The 13,363-nt window shown below is 45.4% G+C and overlaps 1 protein-coding gene across 1 annotated transcript; it reads left to right on the top strand.

Annotated features, from left to right (window-relative positions):
* Positions 1-2,146: 2,146 nt before the first annotated feature.
* On the top strand, positions 2,147-12,960 carry cmtm7 (CKLF-like MARVEL transmembrane domain containing 7). Its single transcript, XM_040030905.1, has 5 exons — positions 2,147-2,374; positions 5,317-5,493; positions 6,511-6,609; positions 6,846-6,924; positions 7,731-12,960. Exons 1-5 carry the CDS (start codon positions 2,264-2,266, stop codon positions 7,736-7,738), a joined length of 474 nt encoding a protein of 157 aa, XP_039886839.1. The 5' UTR covers positions 2,147-2,263; the 3' UTR covers positions 7,739-12,960.
* The last annotated feature ends 403 nt before the right edge of the window (positions 12,961-13,363 follow it).

The raw sequence follows: 13,363 nt of genomic DNA, 5'->3' as shown, positions 1-13,363 counted from the left end.
CTTAATGATTGATTTTGTACTTCTAAAGCACAACAGCTCAACTGTAGCTCCTCCCGTTTCTGGTCATGTACAGAGCTGATGTAGTGAACCTGAGCTGCATCCATCACAGAAGCGCAGAAACCTCGTGTCCTTCTGTGTGTCCACGAAGATCGAGTTGAAATCAGAAAAATTCGTATTCGCAGCTCAGCCTGAGAGAGTGTGATTAATGAACTTCAGCTTGTTTTCTGTTACCTCAGGATGCAGGCGAGCATCACCGCCCCGTGTGTGTTCAGATGACTGACGTAGTTTACTCCTCTATATTTATCTCACTGTTGTCTCGTGAGCTGGTCTGCACGTCTGAGCGCTCTTTAAAACGAAGGTTTTATCTCATGTTTCCTGCTTAAACGTGAAATATTCAAACAGAAAACAGAGAAAATGGTGCTGAGCTCTGAATGGAGGAGTGTGAGTGTGTGTGCGCGTGCGTGTGTGTGTGTGAGTGTTCAGTTTAAAGGGAAACGTCCTGACAGCAGCTCTGTTGTCCTGCTGCTCGGGAACATTCGTGCCTCTCTGGAAGCTGCTGCTGCAGTGCTTCCTGACAGAGACCACACCTCCACTCAGCCCACAGGTCAACGCTGACACCTCAGCCACCCAAAAACCTGCACACACAGGATGTCTGCTTCAAAATAAAGGCCAAACAAACACAAGCAGACTCACAGCATGTTTCAGTCAGAAAACAACATGAAGTCCAGCGTTATCAGGCACCACTCATGATTGTGTGTGTCTGCTGCAGCCGTCTCAGACTGATTAAAGTTATCTTATAAATGACTCTCACATGTAAAGGGAAATAACAGAAACCACAATATTACAATGACATAAATAAAGATGGGATTCAGTGATATTACTGACTCTCTAGCATCTGTTTAATTTCCTGTTAGGTATCCTAACAACAAACTATGGTCTTATCAGAGATCTCCCCACATTATTTTCTGAATCATGATGGATCATGAAGTATCTGATGGAAAATTAAAAGAATCAAATTCACCAACAAAACGAGAGCCGTGTTTGAGTTAGAATAAACACCTCAAACATCAAACTTGACGTTCAGCTTTAATATAATTTTAATTGATCATTTTTTACTTATTTTTATAAATCAAATTTAATTTATTATAAAACAAGCAACAATAAATAAATGAGATAAAATCACCACAACCAGCAGTTCCTGTGATGTCCAGCAGGGGCAGCAGGGAGTCAGTCCCCATAGACTCCCATGTTAAACTTTACAGCAGAGATATAAACTGCTTGGTCTCTACAGATTCCCCCTTCATAACAACTGTAACCGAGTAATTGATTTTTTTTATCTGTGAGTTTTGAGACTTAAATTTATGGGCGTGGCCAGTCATTGACTAACAGCTGGATGGTCACAGGGTGTGGCTGGAGTCCCTGAACTGGACCTCTGCACGGTGTTTGTGCCGCTGGAGCATTTTGGAGAATTTTTAATGACATCATGTGGCCAATAACATGTCTGCTGTGAGGTCCTGTACTAACAGAGTGTTCAAGAAGGCGGAGCTCCAGTTTTTAGTGACTGAAATTCAAGGATTTCACTGAGGGTACACCAAAGCTTTGGTGATTGTTGAGTCATATACGGGTGATGTATGTTGAGCTTGACACATGAAAGAAATGCAAAAGCAGAACACGACATTTTATTCACAGAGGATGATGAAATGACCAGAATTTACACGACAATCGAACGAACTGTGATTTAAAATAAATGTTAATGACCCAATCTCAATGATGTGCGCGCAAAGTTTCTGTCAGATTGGCTCACCTGTGAAGGAGGAGAGTGATAAGATGTTAGTGAACACTGATTAGCAGACATATGTGTGTGTGGATGTACACTAATAAGAAAACAAGGCTCTAAAATGTCCAAAACCAGGGGGTGACATCAAAGTGGTGGTGTCCATCTTTATATACAGTCTATGGAACTCATAAAAATTGATATTTCAGACACACTCAGAAAAATACACTCAAAAAACAAATTAAATTAAAAACATGCTACTGTTATTATACTGAAAATATATGAATACACACTGAAGTGTTTTGAGAGGACGGGGTTTTGTCGGTGCTTTTATTATGAAATATATCCCGGAAGCAGTCGCGTTTATCTGCTGCGCGTTGACGTCAGCGATAAAAACAGGGGCTGTGTCGTGTCGCGCGGTCGACGGTGACTTTCCGCTGCGGTTAAACTCGTTTAAACGTCTCATTTACCGTGCTGTTTACCGGCATCATGTCTCACACCGTCATCACCACGACAACAACCACCAGGACATCCGGGGAGAGCGGCCTGAACCTGGGCTACACCCAGACCATCCCGGGACTGCTCAAGATCGGACAGCTGGTAAGAGTCGGTCCGGTGGACAAACCCCGGGGCTTTACCCGGTTCTACCCGGGTTTGTGTGCGCCTGGTTTTCTAAAGATTTAGACACGAGAAACTTTAACTGTGAAATATTTAAACGACTGTTGTTGTCATTGATCGGCCTGTGATGCTCGGAGTGATCGGATCCTGATGGAGAAATATTGATTTTCGTAAAAACTTCCATCCAGACAGGGACGGGCGAACAGAAAACGGGGCCCGGGGCTCAGAGACAGCTACAGACCCCCAGGCTTTTACAGGGGACCTCTCCAGCTGTTTCACGCGTCCTCATGTTATTATAATAGCACCGTTAGACCCACTCATAAGGCACTTTATTAGAGATGTTTTAATTCTTCATGGCTCAGAATCAACAAGCTGCTGGAAACATTTCTCAGGGGCTTTGGTCATGTGATCACAGTGAGATGATTTTGTGACATGGAGCGTCATCCTGCTGGAAGCAGCCAATCAGAAGATGGTACACTCTGGTCAAAAAGGGATGCCACACTCAGGCAGGCTGTGGCGTTTCGGTGAAGCTCTTACCGCTGAAACAGGCCAGAGTGGATCCACACTTTCATGCTGCTTCCTCAAACTCTGACTCCATCATTGACGGTTGCAGCAGAAACGGAGACTCATCAGACCAGGCAGCGTTTCTCTGATCACCTGGTGTGGTCGTCTGCTGCCGTAGCCCATCTGCTCGATGTTCCACACGTTCATTGATGCTCTGCATGCGATGGTCGTAACGAGTGTTCATCGTGATGATCTGACACCCTCGTGTCGGTGTTGTTCCCACATCATCATCATAAATGTTGTTCCAGGTTTAACATTGCAAGTGACCAATCACATTGTTGTGATGTCACACTTTTGCGACTTCGTAAAAAAAACCGCTGTAAAAAAAAGTCTGCGTAACGGCCTCTGTCCTCCGATGCAGCGGTTTGAATCTTTGCATTTCAGGATGCTGTTCTGTAACAAACGGTAAGATTTATGCATGTTGTCCTTGCAACATTGGAATTTCGTAAATGAATGAATCGCTTGGCTTGCAAAAGTATGACGTCACAACAATGTGATTGGTCACTCGCAATGTTGAACCTGGAACATTTATGATGATGATGTGGGAACAACACCGACACGAGGATGCCAGATCGTGCTGTATTCGAGGTCCTGGTGCCTTCCTGTCAGCTCAGAAATCGGTTTCTGACACACTCAGACCAACAACCATGTTCAGAGTCACTCAGGTCGCCTTTCTCCATCATTCTGAACTTCAGCAGGTCGTCTCAGTGAGTCACTGCTATGTGATTGGCTGATATTTGTGTTGGCGTGCAGCTGAACAAGTGTACCTAATAAAGTGTCCGGTGAGTCTGACCGTCTGTGTAAAACCTTTAAAGGGCGATCGTGGCTCAAGAGTTGGGAGTTCACCTTGTAATCGGACGGTTGCCGGTTCGAGCCCCGGCTTGGACAGTCTCGGTCGTTGTGTCCTTGGGCGAGACACTTCACCCGTTGCCTACTGGTGGTGGTCAGAGGGCCCGGTGGCGCCAGTGTCCGGCAGCCTCGCCTCTGTCAGTGCGCCCCAGGGTGGCTGTGGCTACAATGTAGCTGCCATCACCAGTGTGTGAATGTGTGTGTGAATGGGTGGATGACTGGATGTGTATTGTGCTTTGGGGTCCTTAGGGACTAGTAAAGCGCTGTACAAATACAGACCATTTACCATTTAACGCCGTCTCAGAACAGACCTGCAGGAGTGAAGCTCGCCTCCTTCATTATTTCTGAACACGGTGGTTTGTATGCAGTTTCCTATGTGTACTCCAACACGTGTACTCCAACACGTGTACTGTCAACAGTCTGAAACGTGTTCCTTTGAGACCACGACGCTGGAGGGTTTGGTAATATTCTAATATTCTTTGAACTAAAACAAAAACACAAATCTGCTGCTGAACGATTACTCAGACCCAACAGCTGTTTGACCCAGAACAACCATGTTTACAGCTTTCTGCCACATTTGGCCTGGTTGGTTCAGGCTGTGCCGTCACATCAGGAGCAACTCCTGCTTATGTGAGCTAAATATCAGAGTTTCTGTGGCAACAGAGCAGGGCTCTGGAGCGCCACCAGTTTTTTAATGGTGCAACTAAAAAGAAAAAAAAAAAAGGTCTCTGCAACTCTGAACGTCTCCGTGTGGTCAGACACACATCATGCCCCTATCGTGGTCTAAACCAATCAGAGATAGTCAGGGGCGGGACCTCTCTGATATAGATATGGAGTCATTAAATCCTGAATGGACTTTTAAATATAAACGTATTTTGCCAGAAACGTCAGAATCTCAGGTTAAAGCTCACAAACTATTTCAACAACCACCAAAGTGTCCCCCCCCCCCCCCCCCCCGCCGCCTTTCAGCAGCAGGCAGGTCGTCAGAGGAGCCGATGTGACGAATACGTTTAACGTTGTCTACCAAAGCATTACCAAAGAGAGCCACGCACTTTAAGGACAAGCATAAGATTGTTAGGTAATCATTTGCAAATGAATATTGTCTGTGACATCAGTTTCCCCTTTAAAAGTGCACATGTAAAACTGCAGCGTTAGGCGATGTGGTTGAAAGCTTTGGGTGCACCTAACTTTTGTGCTGATGCGCCTAAGAAAAACATTTAGTGGCAAAAAGTTAGTGTAGAGCCACAGAGCCAATCAGAGCCACAGCCTGCACACATCCCCACACAGCGTTTACCTGAGCTGAAGCTGCCAGAACCAAATGATCTATCTATCTATTGTCTGAAAATAAAAACTCATTCTGAAAACCGTCGGCCGTGAACGTGGCGCATCGCTTTCTTCTCTTTTGCTTGTTTAAACAAGCAGATGCAAAAACATGTGATGCACGTCCTCAAACCGCTGCTCGCCTCTAATGCAAAGGAAGCACATGTTAAAATGAATTTCCCTTTTGCCAGATCTCCCTGCTCATCGCCTTCCTGTGTGTGTTCTGCACTCGCGGCTGGCCCAGCTGGCCGGCCTTCCAGTACTTCGAGGTGGTGACGCTGTGGTTCCTCGTAGCCTTCCTCATCTTCTTCCTCATGCACCTGTGCAGGCTGCAGACGAGGATGCCCTGCATCAACTGGCCGCTGACGGTAAGAGGAGCGACGCTTCCATCCGTCTGTGTCGGTCTCGCTTCTGCATTTCAGCCAAACTTCTGCATCGAAGACTTGAGCATTTGATTCTCAGCGTAGCGTAACAGGAAGCTGCTGTTATGCAACGCAGAGAAGCCAGAAGAACCCAAATGTTCTTCTGGCTTCTCTGTGGAGTTCAAGGAAGGAAGAAAGCTTCTGATGTGCGGATGCTTGTAGTGCACCAGCAGCCCCTCGTTTACCTTCCTGACCAGTCGGCCGTGAGCAGAGGTGATTTTCAGAGCAAATCTCAGACTTTGGATCAAAATGAAACAAGTCAGCTGCTGCAAATTGTTCCTTAACCTTTTGAGAGCTTTGTGACCTTGAAAATGTTCATGAGCACCAAACGTGCTGGGAGATCTCAGCCTGAGACGAAACATCACCCTGCAGCTGTTAGTCGCTCGGCTCAGATTTATGCTTCCACACATGGCGAGACTTCCTCTTCCTGTTCTGTTGAATCCAGAGAAATGTTAAACATTGTGAGATGATTGCTGATCTTCATGTGGACGCTGCACATACATGCAGTCTGCTCAGCTGTAAGCAGTACTAATAAAGCTCCACAGCAGAGCACCTGCCTCCATGTCACCCGACCCCCAGCATCCTCTGCACATCTGTACGCACATCTGTTCAGCAGCGGTCAGGCCCTTGCTCTTATTTTGAAAGTCCAGCAGCTGCGGTGCAGGTCTGGTTCCTGTGCTGAACTCTCAGCGAGCTCATCCGACTGCAGGATGAGAGACGTGCTGGAAATTAAAAGCACTTCCTGTCCAGCGGTATTTATTAATGAATCTATGAAAACTCGTGCGAGGGAAACGGGACTTGAAGCTCCGGCAGAGTGAATGTTTGCATCCTGGTTTCAGAAGCAGACCCGACTTTGAAGCCTTCACTAAAGCGGAGCTCTGAGGAAGGCTCGGAGCTCCTCTGTGGTGGACACGAGGTGCTGACAGATGCTGAGAAATGTTTATTGTTCCTCTGCTGTTTCAGGAGTTCTTCCATTACTCTGTGGGATGCATCCTCATCCTCATCGCCTCCATCATCGCCTCGGCGAAGAGCGGTGGAGTTTCAGCGCTGGTGGCCGGATCGGTACGTAAGCGCACAACTGCGAGACTCGCGTTGTGTCACTTTGCAGCAGACCAGCTGTGTGTGGCTCCTGCAGACCGAGTCCTCCCTCTGATCACGCAGGACGTCACATTAAGTTCTTTCCTGAGAACAGAAATCTGGTCCTGCCTGAACTTCTCTGAGCTGAGTGCGATCCGTCAGTAGACTTGAGCAGCTTTACTTTGAAAGGTGTTTGTAACGCATTGTGTGTTCGTTCACAGGTGTTTGGATTCATAGCGACGTTCCTGATGGCCGTGAACTTGTGGACGTCTTACAGCGTGGCTTGTGGGCCTCAGTCTGGTAGGTGCTGTCCTTCACCTGCTTCTGGTCTGAGCCTGTTACCTGCTCACATGGTTTTGGGTTAAACGTCTCCAGCGCTGGGCGAGGGTGTCGTCTTTTTAACGCGCTGCAGAATCAAACCTTCATGGCCTCATCTGCTTTTTATGAGCACGTTTCAAGTGAAGCATGTTGTTAAATTGCAGTGCATTCAGGGACAAGTAAGCGTTTTGTGCTCAAAGTCGATGTTAGAGGCAGGAAATCGGACGAGCGTGAGGATTTGTGACAGTTCGGCTCAGAGCAGCTGCGACACTGCAGCTCCTGCGGGGCTCCAAGGAAGGAGCAGGGGTCACGGGGTCACGGGCCACCTCAGTCAGAGCATCAGTGTGAGGTGCTGCATAAACGGTCCAATCCGCAGAGGCTCCACCCACAGCACAGCCTCGATGGGTGCAGCCAAAGGGGGGCCGACACAACATTGGGCACGGTCATTATGTTACACCTGACTGGTGCATATTTGTCCACAGTTGGACTGAAGGGGGCTGCGTACCACATTTAAAACATTGTTATCGTATAAATAATGCAAGCGTGCACCTCCCTGCTCGAGCTGAGTTCCCTGTGATAAGAGGAGGGTTTCCCTGAGGAATGCTAACGATGCTAACGATGCTAGTTAAAAGTGCTTTTTTTTTTTTTTTCCCAAACAGTGAGCCAACTGTTTTCTTCGAGCCACATCCAAAGATGTGAGGCCGATCCACATGACAGCAATTACTTCCACTGCCCTGAGACTCTAACACTCTCTCCCCGCATGTTTCTCCCATCATGCTTTTCTGCAGCCATGTAAAAAGCGTCCCGTCATGATGGAGTCAGATGGCTGTGCTGGCAGTTTGCTGTGTCCTGGTTCTTCTCTGCCAAGCGACCACCTGGATAAATCGATGTGATCATAACTCTTACTGCAGAGGAGCGCCGACGCAGCACCGGCTGGGCGGGACAGCAGTCAGTGTCATTCTTTTACTTCCTCGTTAAATCGGACCGCTCTGGTCACGTTTCCATGGTAACGGTGCTCTGGGTCACATTTGAACCATCGGTAATCCTCATTAATGAACGACAGCACAGTCACCTGGAATTGTCACCTTTATTACATTTCCCATCATTCCTGTTGTTTTCTTTCTTTGTCCTTAAGAATGAGGCGTGGGCTCTAAAGCGATGGCGCCCTCGCACTGCTGTGTGCCATAAATGAGCGTGTCCTCACGGTTTACAGCGCCCATCCTTCTGCTCCTTTGAAACTTCCTCGAGCTCTGCAGAAGCAGTTTGGACCACAGATGCATTAAAATTACAGCAGTTCTACTTTAAAATATTAGTGTTGAAATATTTTTATCACTCAAACACGAGTTGCATGCTAATGTTGTTGTTAGCATGCTAAAAATTTACTCAGGGGCTGTAAAACAGCAGCATGCTAACAAATGAAACAGGTAAAATGTCGGCATGCCAACAAAGCAAAAGAACAAAACATCGTCGTTTTTGGCGAGTAAAGACACGTGGCAGAAATCGTTATTTCTTTGATTGTCAGGAAGCCCGTGGGCGGAGTCTAACCTGCTGGAGGTTCAGTTTGTTTTAGCCAGCTGGGTCATTTTTAAAGATTCAAGGAAACTGAAGACGCTGCATGTAAACAGGTTGCAAATTTTAATGATTGAAAAAATCTCACATTGATTATGTGGGTCAGTAATGATGTCATCGTTCATATATATTACAAAACAAGCTGCAGATAAATATAAGAACCAGTTTGACTCATGGACACGCCCACTTACATTAAAGACAAATGTCTCCAGCTGTTCTGCTTGAGATGCTCGAAAACCTGAAAACCCGACAAATACATCAGAAAACACGCGGTTCAGTTTGTGTCGCGTTAAATCAGACCACAGCTGGGAGCCGTGTGTCCCGTAGACACATGTACAGGAGATAAACCTGAATGTTTTTGTGTGTCGGGAGGTGTTCTGTGGGAAGCTCCAGTGTTTGATGTCTGCTTGTGGGACTTACTGACAATAAGAGAAATAAAGGCCAAAGCACAGCGTCTGTGTTATGGAGGAAGAACATGTAATATGTCACTGACGTGGATTCAATCTGTAACTGAACAGTTTAGAGACGTTTCAGCAGGAACTGCAGATTATTGTAATTACTCTTTTTGTTCAGCTGTCCTCGGTGCTTAAAAGAACCAAACTTTTAGCCATTTGAATTTAAAATTCAGTCTGAATTTTGTATTTAAAAAGCACATCTGTGATTATTTTAGAGGATGCCAAAAGAGAGCGATGTATAAATTATATCAGGATTAAAAATGAACTGTGTGGAAATCTGTGCAGATTAATAAATGTAATGACATGGATTCATTCAGATTATCCAAATATTCACGTGATTAATGATCAATGATACTTCGTTCAGACGCGCTGAGATGGATTCAAATGAACCAAAGAGATTAAAAGTGTGTATCTACAGACAGAAGAAGACATATTGTAGTAAATATTAAACATCATCCATTTAAAAGTGTTTGGATTTATAATTATATGTTGGAAGCTACATTTTTGGAGAATGTGTGTTTTCCAAAAGAAGTCATTGCAACGCCACATCAGTGAAAGCACAGACGAGCTAACAATGAAAAGATGCTGTAAATATTCAATGTGCTGCACTGAGCGCAGCGTGTTAGCCGTTTTACAATCGTCCGACTGTTTAAGCACAATCTCTGCGTACCTCTCCCAGCCCGTTCGTTCTGATCATAGTTATTAATCTGCACACGGTGACGTCCACTCCCGCTAACTGCTAGCTCCGACCGCACGCAGCATCTCTGGGCTGTCAGCTCTGCAAACAGCAGACTCAACGCTCAGTTGAACTTACGTGGAAAATGAAGTCACACCTCTGAACCTAAAAACTTTAACGTGAACAATCGTTACGAATCGAGACAGAGACGCCAAATGTGGCAGGTAGCCAACGTTAGCCGAGACGTTAGCTTACAGCTAAGTGATTATTAAAACAAATTGAAGAGACAGAATTAAGAGGTTGTTGAAAATGGTTAAACCATGCTTATGTTTTCTGTTGACTGTGCATTACTGATACATAGTTAACATTTTATTAAATGGAATTTAATGAAGAGGTTAATATAGCAGCACTAGCTAACAAGCGTGACCTAGCATGACTGGTGTTGATGCCACGCCCATTTTTTCTCGGCTGCACTGCCGATCTGATTGGACAGGAGGGGAGTTCATGCTAACATGTCAGTGTTCACATGACAGCTGCTGCTTGTCTTATTGGTCTTTAATAACAAAGTGCCATTTATTGTTTGATTGTTTTTAGCGATTAATCCCAGTTTACAGGTGTGCAGATAAACTGCTGTGAACGTCTTGGAGGAAAAACACATTTCCAGCTTTTCTGCTGCGTGTTCTTCGTAGAACCCAAACTGGTTTCGCTTTAATTCTTAGAATAAAAAGGCTCAAAGTTAGACCCTTTTCTGCCACCTGTCGTTAACAAACGAGTAAAACCATTCGGTGTGTAACGATAATCCTGAGATTACTGCCTTACTGTCCGCTCAACATCCTTACTGTGCGATGCTTCTGACTCTGCACTGAATGTGTCTGAAATTTCCTCTGAAGTAGCTCAGAGCACCAAATGAAGGCCTGACCTCTAATTGGATTCAAACTGAATGTTAAACTGTGGAAGGTTTACACAGTACTTTGTAGTACATTTAAATACCCGTTAGTGTCTGATCCTGGAGCCTCTACACACTGTGTGACATCGTAACGGGTTCCTGCTCGACTGGTCTGTGGGAACCGTCAGGATGTTCTAGTTGGTGTAGGAACTTGATGAAAGCATGTGAGCTTTTTGTACGAATGCTTTCAGCTTCAGACAACTTCATAAACTAACTTTAAAAAGCATAATTAGGTTGTGGTGGCTTAGCGGTGCAGCGGTTGGAGCTTCATGTTCTCCCTGTCTGGGTTTCCTCTCACAGTCCAAAGACGTAGGTGGGGTGACCTGTCCAGGGTACAAGCCCCGCCCACAGGGTTTCAGTAGTAAAACGTGCCACTGACTGAGACACTGAATAAGAGCGGTCACTCAGCTCTTCGTTATCTGAAGCTGGTCACGAAGTCATGTGACCCTGCAGGTAGAGACTGCGAGTTCCTCATACAGTGTAACGCGGTCTGATCTGACCTGCAGGGCCGGCCTCAGCGGACACGATGGCGTCGCTTGCAGCTGCTGAGAGTCACGGTCCTGTTTGATAGGCTGCAGGGACTGACTTCACAACAGTGACATCACATCCTGCCTGCTCCCAGTGAGTCCGGTACGTCAGGGCCTGAACCCCTGAGGGTCGCACAGTGTGGAGGGGTTCCCGTCCCATTAACGTCACGCGTCTCACAAGCTTTATTTCACGCTGTGATGCTGTTCGTAATGGTGCACCATGCTCACTTGCTGTGCTCGCTGCCTCTTTGGTTTCCTGTCTGCACCGGCTTCATTTGTAAGAGTCTGGTTTCTTATGCACTGATAAGCTTACTGCAGCAGGCCGTTACATCATCGTGTTAAATCACAACACGTGAAAAGATTTACATTTGAGTTTTGTATGTATTTACTATTTCTATGGTTGAACTTTTACTATGCTGTTTTTCCAGTTTGGGATAAAATTCAAACTTTTCTTGTTTCTGTTTCCTTGGACTTATTTTTTTTACCCTAAAGCTGGGCTTTAATTTTCCGTCTGGATGTTTTGCGTGAATCCAAAACGAAGGTGTTTGTCAGTCAGAGTGGGACAGCGATGTGGTTTTCCTGAAGGCTATTTGAAGGCGTTGCTGTGAGCGTTTACAGTTATTTCCATGCCTCGAGTACTCTGATGGATCCGGGCTCCACCATAGACAAACCACACTGTTTACATTATTTATTTTGGCTCCAGCTTGATGATGATATTCTCACTGATGCAAAGTGACCTGATGTATGGCTGCGTGTCCACTGGGGGACAGAAACATTCATTAGACTGGCTATGAATCTGGACCGCTGATAATACATTACTGCTCATTTCGTTTTTCACTGTCGGAGGGAAACGACTCGGTCTCCAGGTGAGATTTGTTTGTACAAATGTTCCAGTTTAGTGGAAAGCAGCCAAAGCTCGTATGCAATTGGGCAAGACTTGGAAGTCTTCTAGTTGTACAAGTCTTGACCCTGTTTTCTACGCATGCCACAGATTCATTTACAGCAGCACCAGGCTCAGGGAGGGGCGGGGCCAATCACTGTGATTGGTTGGGGAGAGAGAAGGAAGACAGGATGAAGACATGCTGTGGAGGAGAGACAGAGGTTAATAACAGATATGATTCGATGCAGAGAGTCTGTGAACACATAGTGAGTGAGAAACGTGACTTTCTTTAATCTCGAGTCTGTTTGTTTCATTTGAGACCAACAAAGCTTCACACATGGAAACATTTTACTCAACAGCAACTTTTAGTCTCAGGTCTATTTTTTTCATTTTTAATGCCACTGATTGTGTTTCTACTACAGACTAAAGTCCTGCATACATTTGGTCGATTATTCAGCTCATATTAAATCTTTCTGTTTGAGCTGAATCCCGTCACTGCTGTTTCCTGTGATGACACACGGGGCGGCGCCAGGAAAAGCTGTAACAGCAGGTCGTGGAGCAGCCGTCCTAACAGCTGTTTCAAAGGTTCTTCTTTCTCCAACGTTAAATTCTGATTGGACGTTTGCTTCTTTAAGTTCCCGAATCTGTGAATTGAATGTTTGAGATCGAGACTAGGATAAATGTATACACATGAGAGCGAGGAGCCCAGTGGACACGGTCACCTGGTAGTTCATTTAGTGTTTTCTCCAAAGTGCCTTAATGTTCTGTGGGTGTGGATTGGTCACTTGACTTCTGTGAGGAGCCACGATCAGGCTGGACTTGTGATTTTATTATATTACAATAAAAGATGTGTACAGTGTTTGAGTGACATCACAAACACGAGTTGTTTTTCTACATTTTTAAAATGTGTTCAAACTACAAGTTGTGATTTATTGCATGTTGTGAATTAAAGGCTCATTGCACCAGTTCTGTCTCTGTGCTAGTTTCATAGAACACGAGGAACAAACACATGAGAAATGGAAACAAAGTATTATTAAAGTTAACAAAATGATGCATTTATCTGTTTAGTAACGTCTTTGTGTAAAACAGTCATCAGTGTGTGTAGAGGTTTAGCATTTTGCTGTGGGTGGAAAAATCTGTGTGTAAAATAAATGCTTTCAGTTTTAGCTAATCTGATGTTTGAGGCACATTTTGAAAACACATGAAAGCGTTAGCGGCATGTAGAGAACCGTGCGGATTATTAGCGAACATTAGAAAGATAAAGAGTCCTAAAAGTGGTCCCTGTGGAACACCCACAGCACTGTATCCATCCATCCATTCGCTTCCGCTTATCCTTTTCAGGGTGGAGCCTATCCCAGCTGTCATAGG

The sequence above is a fragment of the Simochromis diagramma genome, unplaced genomic scaffold (assembly GCF_900408965.1).
Source record: "Simochromis diagramma unplaced genomic scaffold, fSimDia1.1 OVJJ01000361.1, whole genome shotgun sequence".
In the NCBI taxonomy this organism is placed as follows: Eukaryota; Metazoa; Chordata; class Actinopteri; order Cichliformes; family Cichlidae; genus Simochromis; species Simochromis diagramma.
This window is presented reverse-complemented; position numbering and strand designations above follow the sequence as displayed.

What these genes read in the sequence shown, in the direction of transcription:
- cmtm7 (XM_040030905.1), top strand. Translation starts at nt 2,264, where the DNA reads ATGTCTCACACCGTCATCACCACGACAACAACCACCAGGACATCCGGG. An exon ending in TGCTCAAGATCGGACAGCTG is followed by an intron (nt 2,375 to 5,316) that starts GTAAGAGTCGGT and finishes CCCTTTTGCCAG; the next exon opens with ATCTCCCTGCTCATCGCCTT. An exon ending in CAGCGCTGGTGGCCGGATCG is followed by an intron (nt 6,610 to 6,845) that starts GTACGTAAGCGC and finishes GTTCGTTCACAG; the next exon opens with GTGTTTGGATTCATAGCGAC.